The sequence below is a fragment of the Mauremys mutica genome, chromosome 12 (genome assembly GCF_020497125.1).
Source record: "Mauremys mutica isolate MM-2020 ecotype Southern chromosome 12, ASM2049712v1, whole genome shotgun sequence".
Taxonomy (NCBI): domain Eukaryota; kingdom Metazoa; phylum Chordata; order Testudines; family Geoemydidae; genus Mauremys; species Mauremys mutica.
The window spans coordinates 28,396,906-28,421,254 of record NC_059083.1 but is presented as its reverse complement, the minus strand read 5'-3'; the positions used below and the strand labels follow the sequence as shown (position 1 = coordinate 28,421,254).

The following is a 24,349-nucleotide window of genomic DNA, read 5'->3' as shown; positions in this document are numbered from 1 at the left end:
CCAACCATGTAATGGTGGATTCTGAGGTCCCACGAGATGGTGGGGGTGGCAGCCATGATGGTGAAGCTCGCTCTTTCCAGCTCACCTGTCTCCCGTCAGCCAGCAGCTAATTTCCCCCCCAGATTCTCTTTTAGAGGTCGCCAAGGGGAGCGATGGGTGGAATAGCCCATTCTCTCAGTATTATGTTCACCAGCTAGGCCTAATTTCAGACACACCCATTGTGGTCCATTGATTTCCAATCCCACACTTCTCATGTTTACCAGGCATGATCTTAACACAGCCACGAGTCCTGTATGTGTTTGTAGGGTGGGGCTGAGAATGAGAAATATTCCAGGGCACTAGAGTGAATTAACCTGGCCACTGAGTCTAGAGGCTGCTGAAGCAGACTTTGGTCCCATTCTTTACACAGGGCTGAGGTAATTACAGTGACTCCTGGAGCACAAGAAAACAGCCTGCAGAACTGACTGTGTCACCAGTTGAAGTTAAGAGCTGAGGCTGCTGGCACAAAGCTGCCCTCTCACTAGCGCTGTGGGTGTGTCAGAGGAATTTGAACTTTGTGCCAAAACCATCCTGAGGAGGAGCCAGTCACAGTCACCTTCCAGCCTTGATCCTTCTTTCGGTTTTGAAGCTGGTGGATGTGCCAAGAGAGGACAGTGCTTCCATTACATATAAAATACATTAACTTAATGAAAAGCTCAGGGGCAGGCTGGAGTTAATCCTTGTGGCTCCCTGACCCCTCCAGCAGGATGGATGTTACAGCCTGGGAATGGAAACCAGTCACTGGGAGCAGGAGCTCTGCCTAGAGAGAATGGCTCTGGGGGCTAGCAAAGCTGAGAGATTGGAACGGCTCAGAAACGACGCCACAGGACACCACAGGTAGGAGGTTCACTCACTGCAACCTCAGCCAAATTGTTGCCCTGGTATTTCCTGGCTCATGGCACTGATTAGTCACAGGAGCTGCTGCTATCAAAGGGCCTCGCTCCTGGGATTTGGGGGATAAAGTGTCACTTTCCCACGGGGAACTCAGCTGTGGCTGTAGAGATGCTCACACAGATTCAGAGACCTGCCCAGTCACTTCTCCACTGCCAGGTTCCCCTTTGTTTGCTGTCCTGCTCTATTTACTGACAGCTGTAGGAACCAATCGCCAGTTGTAATTTTCCTGTGGGGCACTGTTGGGAGTGTGCAGGTGTTTTCATCAGCAGCTCACCACCGTGAACTTCCAGAGTGAGAGGGTGAAAGATAGGAGGGAAACACCTGGGGCCAGATTGGCTACAACTGATGCAGGGAGGGGGAGAATTTCTAAAGCTCCTAAGGGATTCAGGAGCACAAGCCCCACTGATCCTAACTCTCCTGTGTTTGTGAAAATCTTCCCCTCCGAGTGTGAATTGCACCTGCCTGTGCCCTCAAGGCCCTTTGCATTCCGGGGGTGGGGAGGGGAGACACTCACCCCAAGGGAGGGCAGGGGAGGTGGCTGCTGTTTCCCTCAGGGGGTTTCTGGCAGGGAGGGGGGAGCTTTACCTCTCTCTGGCAGGCTATCAGGGGCCGCCACCAAATGCAGGTGCTCAGTGAGTGACTCACCTGCCAGCTCTGTGCTCACCTACTTCCTCTCAGTGTGGCTGTGCTTTGGGCTGCTGTCCTGGCCTGAGGCAGGTTACAGCCACTTCATCTTGTCACAGTGCAGAACCAGCCACAGCTTCCACCAGCGCTATGTGGTGTGAGCCCCGAGTGAAGTCAGCCGTTGTCAGAAGCCCCCTGCACTTCCCAGCCTCTTGCGGGCACCAGGGACCATAGGGGCCTAGGGCCACGTTTCCAAGAGAGCTCAGCTCTGAACTGCTCCCAGGCAGGCGCCTGTGTGACATGGGCAGGTTTCCAGGGGCTCTGAGCAGCCACACTTGGCAGGGCAGGGCGGGCGGTGACAGAACCCCTTACAGGACTGGATTGTACCCCAAACTATCACAGACGCTGCAGAAAAGGGTCACAAAGATGATTTGGGGGCTGGAGCAAACACCTCACAGTAGGAGACTGAAGGAGATTGATCTGTTCAGTTTAGCAAAGAGAAGAGTGAGAGGTGACTTTCTGTCATGGATTCACAAGGCCTGGTCTGTGCCCTGGCCTTCAGCCAGGCCCTTGGGAGTGACCCCTTGATTGTGCTGGACCCCACGACCCACACAATTCCACAGAGGGAAGTCCATGGCTTCAGTGACTCAGAAACTGGGCCTTTGAGCACCAGCGATCCCTGGCTTTCTCCATGGCTCACTGCAGCAAATCTAACCAAGCCAGACTCCCACAGGAGACTTGTTCTACCCCTTCAGGGCTCAGTGTTCTCAGGGAGTATCTGCAGAGACACCAGGCACCTTTTCCACACCAACTAACAATGTGTTAGTCCCCTGGCCTATAGAATCATAGAATCATAGAATCATAGAATTCAAGATCAGAAGGGACCATTATGATCATCTAGTCTGACCTCCTGCAAGATGCAGGCCACATAAGCCGATCCACCCACTCCTTAGCAAGCGACCCCTGCCCCATGCTTCGGAGGAAGGCGAAAAACCTCCAGGGCCATTGCCAATCTTCCCTGGAGGAAAATTCCTTCCCGACCCCAAATATGGCGGTCAGCTGAACCCCGAGCATGCGGGCAAGACTCTCCAGCCAAACCCTCTGGAAAAGGTTGTATCATACCATTGACCCATTGTACTATTTACCAGTTTGGCACTTAATTGACCTATTGACTAAGCCCGTTATCCTATCATACCATCCCCTCCATAAACTTATCTAGCTTAATCTTAAAGTCATGGAGGTCCTTCGCCCCCACTGTTTCCCTCGGTAGGCTGTTCCAGTATTGCACTCCCCTGATGGTTAGAAACCTTCGTCTAATTTCAAGCCTGAATTTCCTGACTGACAATTTATATCCGTTTGTCCTCGTGTCCACATTAGCACTGAGCTGAAATAATTCCCCTCCTTCCCTGGTATTTATCCCTCTGATATATTTAAAGAGTGTAATCATATCTCCTCTTATCCTTCTTTTGGTTAAGGAAAACAAACCGAGCTCCTCAAGTCTCCTTTCATACGAAAGGCCTTCCATTCCTCGGATCATTCTAGTGGCCCTTCTTTGTACCTGTTCTAGTTTGAATTCATCCTTCTTAAACATGGGAGACCAAAACTGCACACAATACTCCAAATGAGGTCTCACCAACGCCTTATATAACGGGACTAGCACCTCCTTATCCCTACTAGAAATACCCCGCCTAATGCAACCCAAGACCGCATTAGCTTTTTTAACGGCCACATCACATTGCCTACTCATAGTCATCCTACGATCAACCAGGACTCCTAGGTCCTTCTCCTCCTCCGTTACTTCCAACTGGTGCGTCCCCAGCTTATAACTAAAGTTCTTGTTAGACATCCCTAAATGCATAACCTTACACTTCTCACTATTGAATTTCATCCTGTTACTAATACTCCAGTTTACAAGGTCATCTAAATCTCCCTGGAGAATATCCCGATCCTCTTCCGAATTGGCAATACCCCCCAACTTGGTGTCATCCGCAAACTTTATCAGCCCACTCCTACTCTTGGTTCCCAGGTCAGCAATAAATAGATTGAATAAAATCGGACCCAAAACCGAGCCTTGAGGAACTCCACTGGTAACCCCCCTCCAACCGGACAGTTCCCCCTTCAATACTACCCTCTGCAGTCTCCCCTTTAACCAGCTCCTTATCCACCTCTGGATTTTCATTTCGATCCCCATCTTTTCCAATTTAACTAGTAATTCTTCATGCGGTACCGTATCAAACGCCTTACTGAAATCCAGATATATTAGATCCACCGCATTTCCCTTGTCTAAAAAATCTGTTACTTTCTCAAAGAAGGAGATCAGGTTGGTTTGGCACGATCTACCTTTCGTAAATCCATGCTGTAATCTATCCCAGTTGCCATCGGCCTCATGCTCCGGAACCACTCTCTCTTTTAAGATTTTTTCCATGACTTTGCATACTACAGATGTTAGACTAACAGGCCTATAGTTCCCCGGGTCACTTTTTTTCCCCTTCTTGAATATAGGAACTACATTAGCTAATCTCCAGTCAGTCGGTACAATCCCCGAATTTAGTGATTTATTAAAGATTATTGCTAACGGGCTAGCAATATCCCTCGCCAATTCCCTTAATATTCTAGGATGAAGATTATCCGGGCCCCCCGATTTACTTCCGTTAAGCTGTTCAAGTTTGGCTTCTACCTCAGATACCGTAATGTCCACCCCCATATCTTCATTCCCATCGGTCCCTCTATCACTATTCCTTAGCCCTTCATTAGCCTCATTAAAGACCGAGGCAAAGTATTCGTTCAGATATTGTGCCATTCCAAGATTATCCCTAATCTCCACTCCGTTTAAAGTTTTAAGCGGTCCCACTTCTTCTTTCTTGGTTTTCTTCCTATTTATATGGCTAAAAAACCGTTTGCTATTGGTTTTAATCCCCTTCGCTAGGTCCATCTCCACTCGTCGCTTTGCCTTTCTCACAGCTTCCCTGCACCCTCTGACCTCAATAAGGTAGGTTTCCTTGCTGATCCCTCCCATTTTCCACTCCTGGTACGCTTTCTGTTTTTTCTTAATGACCCCTCTAAGACGCTTGCTCATCCAGCTCGGTCTAAAACTGCTACCTACGAGCCGTTTCCCCCTTCTCGGGATACATGCCTCTGACAACTCCTGCAACTTCAACCTGAAGTAACCCCAGGCGTCATCTGCCCTTAGATCCCTAAATATGTTAGCCCAGTCCACTTCCCTAACTAGTCGCCTTAATTTAGTAAAGTTAGCCCTTTTGAAATCGTACACCCTAGTCTCAGATGCACTATTGATTATCCTCCCATTTATTTGGAAACGAATTAGCTCATGATCACTCGAGCCAAGGTTGTCCCCTACAACAATTTCCTCAACAAGGTCCTCGTTAGTCACCAAAATCAAATCTAAAATGGCATCCCCCCTCGTCGGTTCAGCAACCACTTGATGAAGGAATTCATTAGCTATCACGTCTAGGAAAAGCTGAGCCCTATTATTATTACTAGCATTTGTTTCCCAATCTATATCCGGGAAGTTAAAGTCCCCCATGATCAAGCAGTTCCTATTAGTGTTTACCTCCTTAAAAACATTAAAGAGCTCTCTATCCGTCTCCAAGCTAGATCCAGGCGGTCTATAGCACACCCCAATCACTATCCCGGGTGAGGCTCTGGTAGTTTTCTTCCCCAATGTGACCATTGCCCAAACAGACTCTGTATTATCCATTGCATTGCTAGTTATCTCATTACATTTCACCTCATTATTGATATACAGTGCTACTCCCATATACAGACTCCCATAGAGTCTGAAAGTCCTTAGGTCAGCACAGAGAAGCAAAGTTTAAGAGTGGGTTCAGCCTGGCCTGAGCTGGGGGTCTGCCGAGACGTGCTGCTGGAGGGTCCAGCTTGGCTCACTCTCTCCCTGTCCCTTTTTGTCTCTCAGTCCCAAGTGAGTTCCTGTGTGACCAGCCCCTTAACACAGAGACCTGACACCTTCTCCCTTTGTGCTCCAGCTCTGGGCTATTGCTCCTCTTCCCTGTAGAGACGTGGGGGAAGAAACTTGGTGTAGGGGTTGTCCCCTCTGAACTTAGTCTATGAATATTGGGAAGTGGGCTAATGTAAACGTAACTGATCCATGGACCAGGGCTATGAAAGACAGACAACCATGGTACTGTCACTGCATCCCACTCACTTGCTGTCTGGTTTGTTATTTCTCCTGTTTCCCAGACCAAGCTACGATGACGGGGAAGGTTCCTTCGTTCTCCCCCGGCTCCACAGTGAGCTCCGCTCTGCCTGGCTACATCGCTCTCTGCCTCGCTCTACAGGTTCACAGGCTGGAGTCAGGTAGGAGCTGCGGCCTCCTCGCTGGGTTTGCTGCTGTTGCTATTGCTGGTCATCACCGTCCATCTCACATCACTGCCTTGTCTGTAAACCACGTCTGCTCAGCCTGCCCACAACCAGCAATGTGGAGAAATCACAGGGTACACCTGGGTCCCCACTGACCATGATTACTATCTATACACCATCACGTCAGGCCTTGACACTACATCCATCCTACTGCTCTGGCTGATTTCTGGCAGTTTCTAAAACATAGAACACCATGAGCACCTCTACAGGGCTCGCAAACTATTTAAAAGGACACTACCCCATTCCTATACACTGCACTGACAGACCATATATGTCACAAATCAGACTCTTCAGCCACGAAAGAGTCCTGAATCCTAGACTCTCCGATTTAGACGTAACAATCCACAAGTCATTCATGCTGCACTAGGCACATCTGACTAGGGCTCAGAGCTAGACCTCATCTCACAGTGAGGATGTGAGGATATTTGCTGGCTTCTTCCTTCTGTGCCTTAAGTGAACCCCTTATATTGTCCCACCCACCCCTGGGACTGGCTCCACAGCTACTCAGGCATTTTGGTTCCCTCCTGCTGCAGTTTCCATCCCGTTAATTTAACCAGCTCTCTCTGTCTCTCTTGATGCTGAGTCTCTGCACCAAGACCCCCACATTCTGTGCACTTCCACAGTGACCGGTTCCCTGTTTCCTGCACTTTTCTATCTGCCACCATCTCTCTCTCCACTCTCTGACCCCTGACTTTACCTTTAAAGACATTGCCTGCAGTGATGATCTGTTTTCATATCTTTACACCTTGTCAGCCTTTACACCACCCCTACTGCAGATGAAGAGGCCCCTGGGCTGGAGCAGCACGAAAAGGCCTTGGTGTATCAGAGAACCAGGCCCCAGGGTGCCTATGAGAAGTTAGAGCTTTATTGAGAGATAATAGGGTCAGTGTATGACACTCACATGTGAACTCTGCGTGACAGATATTGCAGCCACATGTGGCATTTTGAGGACTATCAAATTCACTTTATGCATGTTCTGTTTATTTGCGTACCCCCTTTACCAATGGTATCTGTACATGTTATATGTATCTTTGTGGGCTTGGGATTGTAATCTGCTCCATGGGGGAGGGTTACCTCATCTCCTTCAGAATTTAACATCCATGGGGGGTAATCACTTGAGGGACAGGTAACAGCTCCAGAGAAGTAACACCCCTAGGGAGAATTGCATAAACTGGGTTAGACCAGGTCCCAGAAGCCCAAGAGAACAAAGATGTTTGGTATAAAAGTTGGCTTTGAACTGACCAGAGGCCTGAATCTTGGACTGCAAAATGACAGGACCTGTAAACGAAGAGGACAAACCCTTAGAGAAAGGTTTGAAAGACTTTGGAACCTACCAGAGAGTCCCATGTGTCAGATGAGAATCCTTTGAGATAAGTGTAACGCATTCAGGCCTTTGATTGGTTTATGGTAAGTTTCCTCTGGCAGGCTTTTGTCTTTAAATGGTCTCTCACTTCTAATGTAGGGTGCTCTTTTACAGTGTGCCTTACTGCTGAATTAATGCAATGCCGCAGCCCCTTGCTGATTTAATTTCCTTTTTTCATTGTACATTTCACAGCACAGTTCACAGTGACTGGACCTGACCATCCAATCACTGCCTCCCTAGGTGGGGAAGCCATCCTGCCCTGCCACCTTTCCCCCAGGATGAGCGCTGAGAACATGGAGGTGAGATGGTTCCGATCCCAGTTCTCTCTAGCTGTGCACCTGTACCGTGATGGGCAGGATCAGTATGGAGAGCAGATGCCAGAATATCGAGAAAGAACTGAGCTCTTAAGAGACCACATCACCAATGGGAGTGTTTCTCTGAGAATACGCGATATCCGACCCTCTGACAATGGGCAGTACAAGTGTTTTTTTCAGTCCGGTGTCTCTTATGAAGATGCTTTATTGGAACTACATGTGGCAGGTCAGTAACTTGTTCTGATGTTTTAATGTCTTCAACAGGGTAATAAGTGGAGTCAGAGGATTCACTGTGAGATGACAATTTTTCTTATTATAGTGGAGCAGCAGCTCTGCTCTGGGTAAAGTTGAGTCTAGTTTGCTGTGTAATATCCATTTTTTCTAAGTTCTCTAAAACTCAGATGCATACTCAGGGTATGTCTACAGTGGCAGACTTTCTTCACCAGCAGTTACAGCACCGCTCAGAGAGCACTAAAGGGAAATCGCTGTTGTGTGTTCACACTGACAGCTGCCTGTGCAATAGCGTGTTCACACTTGTGGCATTTGCATCGTCATTCAGAGCAGTGAACTCTGGGCAGCTATCCCACAGAGCATGTCTTCCTCTTCTGCCGCTAAGTGTTGTGGAAAGGCAGATGGGGTTGCAAGGCATCCTGGGCCCTGTCCCAATGCCCGTGATGCGTTGCTTTGCATCCCAGCAATCCCTGTACTTCCTTCCACATTTGGCGCCATCTTTCAATGGTTTGTGTACTGCGTGCTCTGCTTCTTCAGTCTGCAGGAATGGATCCCACACTATTGACCAATATGCTGCTCGCTCTGACTAACACATCACGAGTGGCAGTGAAGTTGTTCCTTAAACTACAAAGGCAAGAGGAGTCCAACGTTGATCTTGCTATGCACAATAGCTATGAGATGAGATTGCTTGTGGCATTCATGGAAATGATGACTACAGTGGAACGCCGGCTTTGGGCTCAGGAAACAAGCACTGAGTGGTGGGATCACATCGTCATGCCATCTGGAATGATGAGCAGTGGCTGCAGAACTTTCGAATGAGGAAAGCCACGTTCATGGGACTGTGTGATGAGCTCGCATCTGCTCTGTGGCACAGGGACACAAAAATGAGAGCTGCCCTGTTGTTGGAGAAGTGTGTGGCGATTGCACTGTGGAAGGTGGCTACTCCAGACTGCTAGCAATTGGTCTCTAACCAGTTTGGAGTGGGAAAGTCAACCGTTGGACTCGTGTTGATGGAAGTGTGGAGGGCCATTAATCGCATCCTGTTGCGAAAGACCATGGACTCTGGGCAACGTTCACACCTTCTGGGTGGCTTTCCACAAATGGGCTTCCCTAACTGCGGAGGGGAGATAGATGGCACGCACATTTCAATTCTGGCACCGGACCACCTAGCCACCGAGTACATTAATCACAAGGGTATTTCTTTATGGTTTTCCAGCTGCTTGTGGATCACCAGGGGTGTTTCACGGACATTAACGTGGGCTGTTCCAGAAAGGTGCATGACACATGCAAGTTTCGGAACACTGGCCTGTTCAGGAAGCTGGAAGCAGGATCTTTCTACCCAGACCAGAAGATCACCATAGGGGAAGACGAAATGCCCATTGTGATCCTGGGAGACCCTGCCTGCCCCTTAATGCTGTGGCTCATGAAGCCATACACGGGGAACCTTGACAGCAGCAAGGGGTGGTTCAACAATAGGCTCAGCATGTGTAGAATGACTATTGAGTGTGCTTGTGGTCATTTAAAGGCCCACTGGCACTGCCTATATGGGAGGCTGGACCTGGCCAATGTCAGTATTCCTATGGTTATTTCCATGTGCTGAACCGTCCATAATATTTGTGAAGGGAAGGGTGAAAGCTTCACTCAGGGCTGGACTTTTGAGTCTCAGCACCTGGAGGCTGACTTTGAACAGCCAGAGACCAGGGCTATTACAGGGGCACCGTGCGAGGCCATAAGGATCAGGGATCCCTTGAGGCAGCAATTTGAAGCTGAAAGCCACTAATATTTGTTGCTATGCTCGGGATTGCAGTGCTTGTAATGCTAGGAGGTGATTATATTGGTGCAGATGATACACTGTGAAGGTTTAAGAAAATTGACTGTTGCTTTGCAGGGCTCAGTTTGCATTCAGTTAATGTAATAAAGGTCGCTTTCAAACCAAAACAAATCTTTTATTATAAAAACAACAACTGGAGGACACACACACACACACACACACACAATATCAGCAGTGAGGGGGATGGTGGAAGGGAGGGTCCCAGGGGGAGGTGGGTTCCCGAGATGGTTAAAGATTTGTGTATGTCCAGATGTCATATGCACTCTTGTCCTTTGGAGTACTGTGCAGCGGGTATTGTACTTCAGCAGGGTAAACTGCAGAGGAATGGGTGTTGAGTACAGTAGGTACTGGGAGTCCACAGAGCTGGACTGTGTGTTGGCGCTGTGTGTGTGTGTGCGGGGTTGGGGGTGGGGTGCGTGGGAAAGAGTTTTGCAACAGCGGCTGCAGGGGAGGGTGGGCATAGAGCTGCTCAGTTTTCAGTGCTAGGAGTGCCTGGAGTGTGTCCACTTGGCGCTCCATAATCTTTAAGAGCTGCTCCGTGGCTTCATTCTGGCACACTGCGTTCTCCTTTTGGTCCCTCTTCTCACTGTCCATTCAACTCTTGTTTTTGAGCTGAGGAGTGCAGCATGACATCACACAGAAGATCCTCTCTACTTTTTCATGGCTGCTTTCTAATCATGTGCAGCCATTCAGCCAGTGATTAAAATGAGGGAGGCTGGGCTCCCAAGGTCAGATTTGTGAAACCAAAATGAAGCATTTTACAGAGGCACTATCATTTGCAGCACAGAGACCACTGAATCATTGCTTTAAAACACAGCCAGTACTCACCCACCTGTCACTAACTGGCTGACCCCAGGCAAGCACACATGAGCCACAAGACCCCTCAAATGGTGAGTAGCCTCGGGGGCAGGTAAATCACTGCTCCCAGACCCTGCTGTACACTGGGCACGTGGCTCTTGGGGAAAGCCAACGCTGTAGAGGGGGCCTGATAATCATTTCTGTCCCCACACATCCCACAGGAGGTGATCATTATGGAAGATTTCTCGCTGCTGAGGGTGACCGAGGAATCAAGGGAGGGTCATCTCAAGGAATGCAGCTTCCACCCAGGCCCTTATGCAGCTAGCCTGTGTGCACCAATGGTCCCCCCCCCCCGCACACCTCTCAGTGATGGCCGAGTGGCAGGGGAACGTTACCCTTAGTGGAGCAAGAAACAAAGCAGCTCTGCCAAAGAATCTGCGGCAGCGGGTTGCCCAGTATCTCTGTGAGAGTCGTGGAGATCTCTGAGGCAGATTCCCGTGAAGTGAGGGAGTCCATCAACACCCTGTTCCGCCGCTCTGCCTAGGCATGTGGTGGTACGCGCATCGCACAGACACAAGGCAGCCTTCTGCAAATCCCTCCTGCAAGCTCAGCACACAGAAACAAGCCGGCCTTCTCCAACCCTCCTCCCCCGAACAACTCACTTCAGTGACGCCCAAAATCAAAGCCGCTTACATGGGGCCTCGTCTCCTGTTTCTGTTTCACCAAGTTCTGAACGCAGTGACTGGCTAGCCACCTCCAGGGTACACAAGAGCTCCTGGCTGCATGCATCTCTGAACAAGTCATCATCTGGCTCTGGGTCCCCCTCCTTCTCCGCAGCCTGGTCCAGGATTTCCTCCTCCTGGCTCGGTCCATTCTCGACTGGCACGGAAGTCCCTGAAGTATCCACGGGGCTCTTTGCACCAAGTATCACATCCAGCTCTTTGTAGAACCAGCAGCTCGTGGGCACAGCGCTGGAGTGGCAGTTTGCCTCCCGCACCTTGTGGTAGGCGTTTTGCAGCTCCGTCACTTTGACCCTCCACTGCAGCATGTTCTGGTCATGGCCCCTTTCTGTCTTGCATCGTGAAATTTGTCTATAGTCATAATTCCGATGGCTGGAGCACAGCTGGGATTGGACAGCCTCCTCTCCCCAAACACTGATGAGGTCCAGCAGCTCGGCATTGCTCCACGCAGGGGAACGCCTGGTGAGTGCAGTAGCCATGGTCACCTGGACAGATGCGCTGAGACCACCACATGCCGAGCAAACAGGAAGGGGACTTCTAAATTCCCAAGGAATTTAAAGGGTGGGGCTGAAGGTTGGTCACCCGAGGGCAGGGCAGTAGAGTTCTAATCGATGACCAGAAAGGCGAGAACAGGTGTGTGGGACACCTCCTGGAGGCCAATAGCAGTGCTGTAATTGACCAGGGTGTCTACACTGGCCCCAGCACAGAAAGCCATACGCCTCTTGTCGGGCTGGTTGTTTTACAGCTCTTCAGCTGCACAGTGTCTGTGCACAAAGTGGCTTGCCAGTGTGTACACCTCAGGAGTTACACTGCAGAAAGCTCCTTTGCTGTGCGGAAACTTGCCAGCGTAAACAAAGCCTCAGATTGTCTTGAAAATTGCTGCGACTCATTAGAGCCAGGGGTTGGGTTAGTGGCCCAAATTTAAGGTCTTTAGAGCAAGGAATTAACGAGCCACACAAACACCCCTAAATAGTCAGGTGACATTAACGTGTTGTGGTTATTACAATTATTTTGTGCACACGAGGGGGAAAATGGCTGATCCTCCCCAAACTGATGACACCAGCTGGGATTGATCTCAGCACATGTCTGGCCCCTTCAGGGTAACAGTGGTTGATACACAGGGCCCTGTAGCCCAGACCCTGGTCTAAGAGTGGGAGAATTGAAGAATTCTCCACTGCCAGCACACGTAGAGGCAGGAGGCCTGACTCCTGAAGGTGCTGTCAGAGAGACCAGCAAGGGGACAGAGATGCAGCTGGTTCTGTAACCATGACATGAGGTTTAGGCCAGGTGTGGTGAACTCCTGTTCTCCATTCAAACACTGAGCCTGCTACACACAAACCACCCCTGACTTGCAAAATGTTATCGTCTTATCACCTTTGCCCTGAGGATTCCTTGTGGGACGTTGCCTTCACTTACCCCTCACCAAGCCCTGGTGATCACTGGCATATCTGACACCAGACTGCTGACAATCCCCATGGCAAGGAGTCTGTGCCCTGCTACTGACACAGCCTGCACCACTCAGTGCTGAAATGAGGCATGATCAATCCCTTAAGGTACACCTGCGCCTCTCTGCATATCACAGTGACAGCGCTGCTAATATGTTCCAAATAATTCCCTCCGCTAGTCAGTACAGCTACACTGAGCACAGTGCATGCAGCCAATTCCCAGTGGTTATTGCCATCTCCAAAGGGGCAGAGTTAAGGTTTTGTGAGTGTTTACCTTCACTATGGATTTCCTGGGTTTTAGAGGTCTGAGTTTTGCTGAATGCAGCATTCTGGAAGGGCAGGAGATAACACAGAGTTAAGGTTGCCTGGAGGTAACTGAGTTTTTTGTCAATGAATAGACATGAGGAAGGATTACAGGAAAGAGGCATTGTTTGTGTTGTGTTCCACAGATTTGAATTGCAGAATGTATCTGCCTACAGTGCAGCTGCATTCCCTGTGTTCAGTGTAGCTGTACTGAACAGTGGAGAGAGTACTGGGAACAGGGTCTCAGAGCTGTAACTGTGCTATGGAAGGGCAGGAGATAATATCACCAGGCAGCCTGAACTCTGTGCTAACCAAGGTTTTGTCAGTGAATTTTCTAGTTGGTGTTTTTAACAGAAAGGAAAACATTTGTTGTAGGAGCTAGTGGCCATTTACGTGGTTGTAGTTCTCACCTAGGTTTGCAGTTGCTACATGACTGTGCCTAAGTAATAACCAAAAGCATAGTATGGTGCTTTTCCATTAGTAAATCTGAAAGAGCTTCACATCATTATCCCCATTTTAGAGATGGGGAAACTGAGGCACAGAGCAGAGAAGTGAGTTGCCCAAGGTCATCCAGCAGCTCAGTGGCAGAGCAAGGAATAGTCCCAGTCCTGGGAACTCTCTGTTAGGCCACTCAGTTGCTCCGTGGTTGCCCACTGCCCTTCCTGTCTGTACCTTCTGTGACAGTGCAGTGGGGATAATGGTCGTGCTCTGCAATGTTTGCAGTGTGTAGCTTGTAACAGGGCTGGTGAGAGAAATCTCATCCCAGGTCCCTGCCCCAACACCTGGACAGTTTTCTTATAATGCGGCTACTTTAAGCATGTGAGAGGAGACTGGTGTGTCTGTCTCCTTCTCCACCATCCCCCACAACATGTAGCTCCCCTCCGCCCTGCGTTTCTGGGTGCCCACATCACAGGTAGCAGCTGAATGGTGGGCCCCACACTCCCTCGGTGATGTAGCCTGAGCTGCACACTGAGCTGGGCTCCTCATCCCAACTACCAGGCCTAGCTGGGACCCCTGCCCCTGGTCCAGCCAGACTTCTCCAGGACCCCAGCCGTGTTGCAGGCCCACCCAGTCCAACTCCCCCTCCCCCACACACTCTGGCAACCCCACACAGGGGCGATGTGTATTTTAACTATTCATGACCTGCATTTAAGATGTTTACATTTTCATCACATTCAGCCCCCACCCCACTCGCCCTTGATCACAGATCATACGAGGGGGTTAGACACCCCAAGAGTGACAGGGTCTCCCAGATCCCAGGACATACAGTGGGAAGAAAAAGGAATTCAGAGCCCTGCAAAAGGGTAGGGCTCCCCCAGATCAGGAAAGGGGAGAATTTGGGGCTGACAGGACTCCCTGCCCCTAAACCCACAACTTTTACTGTCACCCCTCACCATATCAAATCCCTCCCATCCCACTCCTTTCTCTTACCTGAGGAGGCTCCAACCCTTTTTTCCTCCCCTTCCACCCATTCCAATTTATCCCCCTCCCCATAATACCCACATGCCTTGCTGCAGACCCGACCCCTGTTCCGATCTCCTCTTCCATCCCCATCACCCCTCCCAGCCAGTATTTGCAGGTGTAATTTATTTTCTTTTCAAATATAGTTTCAGCACCTTCTGAATTATCTCCTGGATACCGATTACATCTCAAAAAGGAAAAACAAAATCAAAACAAAAAACAAAAAATCCACCCACCTTGAAATAGGCCTTGTCTACACTGCCAAGTTTTGTTGACAAAAGTTACGCTGACAATCAAAAAGCATCATTATAATGTAACCCTTCTGCCAGCTGGAGTGGGCAGCAAGAAGGGCTGGTTCAATATCCAGGGGGCTCCTTTTCAACGATAGAACCAAAACCGGCTTGAGCTCCCACCCAGTAACCTGGGAAAATTTCACTCTACCCTCTGGGCACTTCTAAGAGGCAATTCTTCCCCTCTCGTAAGCACAGAGTCTGAGACAGAAATAGTTTCTTTAATAAAAGTAACCTAGCATTAATCTGAGAAAACAGCACAAGTGATATTCATAAACACAAAAGCATGAGCAAGACACTCTCAGCAGAGTGTGCTGGGCAGTGTCCTTTGCTTCAGGTTCTTGAATCCAACAACCAAGTTCTTGTAGTGCGCCCCTCGTTTAACACACCACTCACAGTTGTTGTGCCTGGTCAGCACAGACCCAGAGTTCATAGGCACATCTGTGTGCATGCTGCTCCTGCCATGAGCGGGGGGGGGGGGGGGAATGCACCCACGGGCCACATGGCTGCTGCTCCTACCAGGCATCCCCACCGGCCGCCTGCCTGCTGGTCCCACTGGCCGCCTGCTCACTGCTCCCATTGGCCGCCCCTGCCGACCGCCTGCCCACTGCTCCTGTTGGCCAACTTCTCCCTGCTCCCACCCGCCCAGTACTCCTGCTGGCCGCCTGCTCGCTGCTCCCACTGGTTGCCTGCTCGCTGCTCCTGCCAGCCACCTGCCCTCTGCTCCCGCCTGCCACCCCCACTGGGTCGCTGCTCCCACCAGCCGGATTAAGATAATTCAGATTAAGATCATTTTATTTCAGTTTAGCTCATCAGTAAAAGTGTGATCTGGGGCAAAAGGCAATACCTCAACCCTGCATTTCTTTGTTATCTAATGTCTGTGTTTTGTGGGTGTGTTTCCTGGCTCTCAGAGGAGTCCAGTTTTCTGCTGCCAACTTCTGTGCTCTGGAAGGGTATAAGGCACAGCCAAGGCAATTTGAACTCCCCAGTAACCAGGGCCGGCTCCAGACCCCAGCGCGTCAAGCGCGCGCGTGGGGCGGCATTTTGCCGGCAGGGCGGCAGGCGACTCCAGCGGACCTTCCACAGTCATGCCTGTGGGAGGTCCACCGGAGCCCCGGGACCAGCGACTGGCAGCGCGCCCCCTGCGGCATGCCGCCGTGCTTGGGGCGGCCAAATTCCTACAGCTGCCCCTGCCAGTAACAAAGTTTTTTGGTAGTGAATTAATTTAACATTTGTCTACACCAGGGGTGGGTAAACTTTTTGGCCTGACGGCTGCATCGGGTTTCAGAAATTGTATGGAGGACCAGTTAGGGGAGGCTGTGCCTCCCCAAACAGCCAGACGTGGCCCAGCCCTGTCCCCTATCTGACCCCTTCTGCTTCTCGCCTCCTGATGGTCCCTCTGAGACTCCTGCCCCATCAACCCCCCCCGTTCCCTGATGGCCCCCCTGGAACTCCTGCCCTATCCATGCCCCTGCTCTCTGTCCCCTGACCACCCCCAGACCTCCCACCACTAACTGCCCCCCCGCCACCCCATCCATTCCCCCCCTCTCCTTCTTAACTGCCCCCACTAGGATCTCTGCCCTATCCACCCTCCCTGCTCTCTGCCCCCTGACCACCCATCCCTAACTGGCCCCCACCACCCCATCCAACCCCCCTCTCCTTCCTAAGTGCCCCCCACCCCCAGGATCCCTGCCCCATCCAACGCCCCTGTTCCCTGCTCTCTGACCACCCCGGCCCCTGACCACCACCTCTGAATTCCCCTACCCTCTATCCAACCCCCCTCCCTCGCTCCCTGGCCCCTTACCACGCTGCCTGGAGCACCGATGGCTGGCGGTGCAGCTGCACCAGGACAGGCACCGTGCTGCCCAGCTGGAGCCAGCCATGCACCGCGCAGCACAGAGCACCGAGTCAGGCTGCGGCTCTGCAGCTGCGCTGCCCCAGGAGCTCACAGCCCCTCTGCCCAGAGCATTGCGCCGACGGTGCAGGGAGCTGAGGCTGCAGGGGAGAGGGAATAGCGGGGGAGGGGCTGGGTGCTAGCCTCCTGGGCCAGGCGCTCAGAGACCAGGCAGAATGGTCCCACGGTGCCCACCTCTGGTCTATACATACACATGAACTGGTTACAATGAAGTAGTGCAAAACCCTATATGGACACTCTTAAATAGTTTGGAAATGGCTTATATTAATTAAAAGCTTGAGTCGATTCCTTCTTGATATAAGAATGTCACACAGGGGTTTGCACTGGTTTTAAAAAAAAACCACTTTAACAAAACTGGAGCAAGTTTGTGCATAGAACAGCCCTGACATTAAGATTAATTCTATCAAATTGGAATCTGATCAGATTAACGGACCAGCTGCACTTGTGGACTCACATTCAATTCTCAGTTTAATAGGAAATGTCTTTTGATAACTGTGTAATAAAATGTTTGGTTCATTACTGAGCACTGTAGGATTGTCACAAGTTCATTTATTTCGTCTGTAGGTTTGGGCTCTGCTCCTGCCATCTCTGTGGAGGGACATCAGGATGGAGGGATCCGGGTGGTGTGTCGATCAGCTGGATGGTACCCACAGCCCGAAGCTCAGTGGAGAGACCTCCAGGGGCAGCTCTTACCGTCAGCCTCTGAAAAAATATCCCCAGAGGCCAATGGCCTGTTTCAAACAGAGATTGCCACTGTTATAACTGAAGAGTCCAACCAGAAAGTGTCCTGCTGTGTCAGGAACCCGCGACTCAACCAGGAGAGAGAGTCAGAGATTTCCATAGCAGGTCAGTGCCCGTCCCAGCCACACATGGATAGATTAAGATGCTGCAGATGTGGGCAGAGAGTATTTATCATTGTGTCTCCTATTTATTGGCCTGAACCTTCAATGTGCTGAGCACGTCTTGGAAAGTCCTGAACAACCTCAGTTCTCTTTGGCTATGACTACACTGCAATTCAAAACCCGCTGGTGACCCAGGCCAGCTGGCTCAGACTAAGGGCCTCAGGCTAGGGGCCTGTTAAATTGTGGTATAGATGTCTGAGCTTGGACTGCACCAGGTCTGCACAACTCATAAAACTGTGAGGGCCATATTACTCCAAAGAAAACAACTGAGGGTTGAAACCCCCCAGCCTCACCGAACCCCACCCCAATGCTGCTGAAACACATACACACCCCAGCACCGCCCAGCCCCCTGGAAACACAACCCAACCCTACCCCCGCTTGGCCCCACCATCACACCCCTCTTCTCCCCCTAACTCCCCCGCTGGCTTGCTGCATCCCTCCTAGTCAGTCCCCCACCCAGCACTCACCTACTTTCACCTCCTCCTTCCCCTGCCAGAAACCCCCATGCCCGCCCCTAGAACCTCTGCTGGCTCACTGCTCGCCTCTTTGCCCACCTGTTGCTTGCCCACCTGCTCGCCTCTGACTTGCCACTCGCCCCCTCCCCCAGTATAAAGCCTCATTCAAAGACCCAGGGGTGACTATATTACTGCACAAAGCAGTCAGTCAATGCAGTTGCAGATAAATCTCTGCATTATGCATTTTTGTATAACTTTTATATGACTTTGTATTGAACCTTGGTAATATGTTATAGGGGGCCCCTAAGGTAGTGTAATTAAGGTAAAAGAAAAATGTCTTTTTGCCAGAAGTAGAATAAGATTTTCCCCCAACTCTGTAATCAGTTGCCCTCTTGAATGAACGAGGTGTGACTAAGGAAGGCGTGGAAGGCAGCACCTCCAGATAGCTGCACCCCTTGGAGAGGGGCTGGGAGCCAGACCAAGGACAATCACACTTGTCAAGTGGGCAGACTAGAGATGAGCAGACACACTGACAGCCTCGGGGTTAGAAGCCAGCACCTTCCTTTGGGAACACCCTCTCTGCAGCATTGGGACAGCCCGCAGCCCAGAGAAAAACAGCAAAAAGGACCAGTTTTTATGAGAGACAAGATCAGTGGAACAGGTCAGCCACCAACTCACCGCTCGCCTCCTCAGCCCCCCTCCCTCTCCCCCGCTGCCGGCTCACCGGCCCCCCTGCCACTGCCTGCCCACTCGCCTCCTCAGCCCCCCTCCCCTGCCGCCAACTCACTTGCCTGCCCACCGCTGGCCTCTTATCTTCTGCTGCTGCCCCTGCCCCCTGCCGCTGGCTTGTCCTCACTCCCCAGCCTGCCACTGGCCTCTTCACCATCCCGCCCACCAGGCAGCCAGCCGGCCAGGCAGCCATTGGCTTGTTGTCGTCCCCCCCCAACACTTGGCTACTGACCCCGCGGGCCGCACAGTGAGCCCAAGCGGGCCACATGCAGCCCGCGGGCCATATGTTGTGCAGGCCTGGGCTGGGCCCTGCTACATGCACTAAAAATTCCATGCTGTGCTTTGATCTACCCCACTTTAAAACGGGAACAGATCAAAGTGCAGCAGGGAACTTTTAGTGCAGTGCAGCAGGGTGCACACAGCCAGTTAGAGCACAGCAGGCCAGTGCACAGTGGATTTACACCCCAGCCTGCCGCGCACTAACTGTGCCTATAGACGAGCCACCGTAGAGCAAGGTGGGTGAGTTGTGCCTGCTGCCTTAGGGAGACGCCTCCCTCTCTGTTCTGGGGTTCTTGTGTATTTAGATTCTGGATTCTAAGAAAAAAAGTCATGATACACTGCAGCCTTCCAGCAGGAGTATTTATGCTTGTATCTCACTTTGTGTGTGTGTGTGTGCGCACGCCGTGAACATCACAGTTCTCTGTGGGGGTGGGGGAGAGAATTCTCCTTTGTTCTCAATGAGAGTTTTGGGTGCTAAATATTTATGAAAATCTGGGTAATAAAGTCATGTTTCTTGACTAGCACAAGAGAGCCCTGAATATGGCCTGAGCGTTGCTACGTAGATTACATCTGAAAATACCAGCAATAAAAGTTCAGGCCCCAAATATGCAGAAACAGAATCTTACCTAAGAGCACCTTAATTTTTAGAAAAAAAGGTTGTGATTTTATATGTTATTATCTACCAAATAACTTGGTTACTATCGAATGAATATTTCATCACTATAATAGTAAGATCATTGTATTTGTAAAGCACTACTTGTCTGAGGTCTCATAGTGCTGCACTGCTGGTTAGTCTATGATATGCCCAGTATTACCTGACTGTTCACAGCACACATGGAGAGTTAGAAACAAAACATAAATACTGTTCCTGAAAGGCTGCCATGTCACACTGCTTTATTTCTAAGAATCCAGAACTCTAACATGCAACAGCCAAATACAGAGAGAGACAAAGCAGGCTGCTCCCTAAGGCAGAGAGGCAGAGCCAAACCCACCCTGCTCTAGGCTGGCTCTTTGCAGACTGACTGCAGAGGACCCAGATGTACGCTCCCTACAGAGCCCCTTAGCCTGCAAGCAGGACCAGGAATCCCCTCAGGATTTCAAGTGTCAGCTTGTAATTTTTACATGGTTTTCAATACACTGCACTAATCACTTAGCAAGAACCCTCTAGACAGCCATTGCTCCAAGGCCCAGGGAAGAGGACACTGGGGGAATTTTTACTCTGAATCTCCAGGCTCAGTTTTGTTTTTATTAAAATCCTGCATTAACATATTTTGAGCCCGATTCTTTCACGTGGCTGACCCCCAGTGAGCACAGGGGTGTCAGGAGGCTCCTCACAACTCTCTGATTCTGAGAGCCAGTCTGCACTGGCTTCAGCCTTGGGATCACTTAGAGCAGCCTAGGGAGTGCCTGAACTTACACCAGTGGGGGATGGTGTAGCATAATGGAGCTGCACCCTACCTCCTCCCTACCCTCAACACCCCCCTCCCATTAATTAACCATGTTCAGTAACCAGGCTAAAGCTTGGGTTTTGATTGGCTTAATAATAAAGCACAAGGCAGCCACATCTCCCTGTGTATTACCCTGTGAGACTCTTAACTAGTCACAGCATCATCACTGTCACTGTGTCCTGCCTTCATTCTGTGCGTGTTTGCTCCCAAGTCAATGGCGCTTTCTCTTGCAGAGCTGTTTTTCCCGAGGGTCAATCCCTGGATGGTGGCTCTGGGTGTGATCCTGTCTCTCCTGGCTGTTCTCATTGGCCTGGCCAGTTACTGCTTCTGGAGGCAACACAGAGCGAAAGGTGAAGTAACAAAAGGGGGGAATTTGGTGAGAGAGAGAGAGAGAGAGAGAGATAAAAAAACCAAAAGTAAAGATACAGGGATTAAGGGATTAAGGGGCTTTGATTCTATGTTTGGAGGAGTTTCAGGCAATGGAAGCTGGGCTGAGGGTGAAGAGGAAGCTGAATAAATTATGATCATGTTTGAACCAAGAAGTGTCAAGTGGTTTCACCCATTCAGATCTCACTCAGGAATCCCAATCAAATGTGATTCTGAACTGTTCCCTGGGGATCAGCCTGGCTCAGTTTGAAACACCTTGTGAGGCTCAGGTTGCTCGGCTTGGAGCGCCGACATACGTAACTTGGCTGCTCACAGGAAAACCAGACTGCAAAGCCGGGCAGGTGAGTAGGAGCTGTGGATGGGCAGAGCAGTGGCTGTGCAGATGGAAAGGTTAGCAGTTACCTTATCTACACTAAGGCCTTGGCTACACTTGAGAGTTACAGCGCTGGTGGTGGCTTTACAGCACTGTAACTTACTCCCCGTCCACACTGGCAAGGCACATATAGTGCTGTATGCAAATAGCGTTTAGACCAGATAAGCAATTCCAGTCCTAATAACCACTGGGAAGCATTTCTTGCTCAATTTTATCCTACTTTTTCTACAGCAAGTTACAGTGGATCAGTATATTTGATTTGGGAGAAATGAAGTAACAGCTGTCCAAACTGAGCTTGAGCACTCCTGAATTTTGAGGTGTTCAAATCTGGAAGGCAGGTGCTTGGGGTGGGGGGAGGGGGAGTTGTGGCTTCACGGGGGAGCACAGCAGCATGTATGCAGCAGCGTGTCTGCAGCTGCGCGGAGCCAGACACGCTGGTCTGAGTGGCACGGTAAGGGGGCTGGGGGTTGGAGAAGGGGTAGAGGGTTCTGGGGGGGCAGTCAAGGGACAGGGAGTGAGGGGGTTGGATGGGGCGGAGGTTCGGGGGGGCAGTCAGGGGACAGGCAGTGGTTGGATAGGCATGAGAGTCCCAGGGGTTTGTCAGGGGACAGGTAGTGGGTGGGGTCCTAGGGGGGAAGTTGGGGGGGGGGTCTCAGGAAGGGGCAGTTGGGGACAAGGAGAAAGGAGGCTTAAATAGGGGGTGGGGTCCCAAGGTGCAGTTAGGGGCAGGAGTCCCGGGAGGGGGTGATCAGGGGACAGGGAGTGGGGGGGGGGGGGTTGGACGGGTTGGGGTTTCTGTGGGGGGCAGAGGGATTATGGGACACTTCCAGAGGACAATTGATTGCTTTCTGTGATGTGATGTGTTTACAGTGCTGAAGCCTCCGCACTTTATGGCTTATGACTCTCGTCGAGGTATTTTTTTTGCAACGCTGCAACTAAGGAGTTTCTGCACACGCAGTGGCTTGGCAGTGTGTACACCTCGGGAGTTACAATGCAGAAAGCTGCTTTACTGCACAGTAGCTTGCCAGTGTAAACAAGGCCTATAAAAAGTGAAATAAGGACAACCCAGGGAATTACAGACCAGTCAGCCTAACTTCTGTACCTGGAAAGATAATGGAGCAAATGATTAAGCAATCAATTTGCAAACCTCTAGAAGATAATAAAGTGATAAGAAACAGTCAGCATGAATTTGTCAAGAACAAATTGTGTCAAATCAACTTGATAGCTTTCTTTGACAGGGTAACAAGCTTTGTGGATAGGGGGGAAGTGGTAGACGTGGTATATCTTGACTCATAAACAAACTAGGAAAATGCAACCTAGATGGAGCTACTATAAGGTGGGTGCAAAACTGGTTGGCCAATGTACATGGCAGAGGGGCATTGCTGGCACATGATGGCATATATTACATTTGGTAGATGTGCAGGTGAATGAGCCCCAGATGGTATAGTTGACGTGGTTAGGTCCTATGATGGTGCCCCTTGAATAGATATGTGGACAGAGTTGGCACTGGGGTTTGTTGCAGGGTTTGGTTCCTGGGTCAGTGTTTTTGTTGTGTGGTATGTGGTTGCTGGTGAGTATTTGCTTCAGGTTGGGGGGCTGTCTGTAAGCGAGGACTGATCTGTCTCCCAAGATCTGTGAGAGTGAGGGATTGTCTTTCAGGATAGGTTGTAGATCCTTTATGATGTGCTGGAGAGGTTTTAGTTGGGGACTGAAGGTGACAGCTAGTGGCGTTCTGTTACTTTCTTTGTTGGGCCTGTCCTGTAATAGGTGACTTCTGGGTACCCTTCTGGCTCTGTCAACCTGTTTCTTCACTTCAGCAGGTGGGTATTGTAGTTTTAAGAATGCTTGATAGAGATCCTGTAGGTGTTTGTCTCTGTCTGAGGGATTGGAGCAAATGTTGTTGTATTTTAGAGCTTGGCTGTAGACAATGGATCGTGTGATGTGGTCTGGATGGAAGCTGGAGGCATGTAGGTAAGAATAGAGGTCAGTAGGCTTCCGGTATAGGGTGGTGTTTATGTGACCCATCGCTTATTTGCACTGTAGTGTCTAGGAAGTGGATCTCTTGTGTGGACTGGTCCAGGCTGAGGTCGATGGTGGGGTGGAAATTGTTGAAATCCTGGTGGAATTCCTCAAGGACCTCCTTCCCATGGGTCCAGATGAGGAGGATGTCATCAAACTAGATGTCAGTAAACAAGTAAACAACTCTCCCCCTTTTCTCCCCCTAGAGACGCTGCGATCTGAACTGGAGAGCGAGAAAGGTCAGTGTCTGGGCTAGTTACATTACCTGATGTGAGGGTTATTCCCAGAAATATGACAGGAGAATCTCACCTCTCCCCCTTTTCTCCCCCTAGAGACGCTGCGATCTGATCTGGAAAGCGAGAAAGGTCAGTGTCTGGGCTAGTTACATTACCTGATGTGAGGGTTATTCCCAGAAATATGACAGGAGAATCTCACCTCTCCCCCTTTTCTCCCCCTAGAGACGCTGCGATCTGATCTGGAGAGTGAGAAAGGTCAGTGTCTGGGCTAGTTACATTACTTGATGTGAGGGTTATTCCCAGAAATATGACAGGAGAATCTCACCTCTCCCCCTTTTCTCCCCCTAGAGACGCTGCGATCTGATCTGGAGAGCGAGAAAGGTCAGTGTCTGGGCTAGTTACATTACCTGATGTGAGGGTTATTCCCAGAAATATGACAGGAGAATCTCACCTCTCCCCCTTTTCTCCCCCTAGAGACGCTGCGATCTGAACTGGAGAGCAAGAAAGTTCAGTGTCTGGGGCCAATGGGGTGGGTTAAGGGTTATATGAGAATGTTTCCCAAAAATGTGTCCGATCAGTAAACTAGAGATTGCCGAGCAGGGGAGACATTTGGAATGAAGCCAAAGGGAGGCTGGGACTCAGTGTAAAGATTGTCACAGCTGGGGATTCCCTCCCTCGCCCCTGGGGACCCAGCTGTGCCTGGAGGGCCCATCGGCAATGATGGCTCAGGCTGTGGATACGGAGCTGTGTGGGCTGCAGGGCCTGCAGCAGGGACACTACAGCGCAATGGGGAGCGGTGATGGGTGAGAAATCAGAAGACTCCATGGGTGAAAGTGGGTTGGTACGGGCCAGTACGGCGGACCGGGAAGAAGTGG

The 24,349-nt window shown here is 50.5% G+C and overlaps 1 protein-coding gene across 4 annotated transcripts in view; it reads left to right on the top strand.

The window, feature by feature from the left end:
• Window positions 1–672: 672 nt before the first annotated feature.
• The window catches only part of LOC123346099 (butyrophilin subfamily 1 member A1-like), a 38,410-nt gene continuing 14,733 nt past the window's right edge, over window positions 673–24,349 (top strand). For 2 of the 4 annotated variants that reach the window (XM_044983319.1, XM_044983317.1), the window contains exons 1-6: window positions 673–876; window positions 5,776–5,892; window positions 7,511–7,858; window positions 17,211–17,492; window positions 20,693–20,809; window positions 23,445–23,477. In XM_044983319.1, coding sequence (XP_044839254.1) covers window positions 5,787–5,892; window positions 7,511–7,858; window positions 17,211–17,492; window positions 20,693–20,809; window positions 23,445–23,477 — 886 coding nt within the window. In that variant the 5' untranslated portion in view covers window positions 673–876; window positions 5,776–5,786. The remainder of the gene's footprint in view (window positions 877–5,775; window positions 5,893–7,510; window positions 7,859–17,210; window positions 17,493–20,692; window positions 20,810–23,444; window positions 23,478–24,349) is intronic. The other 2 variants (XM_044983320.1, XM_044983318.1) reach the window with 1 other exon arrangement.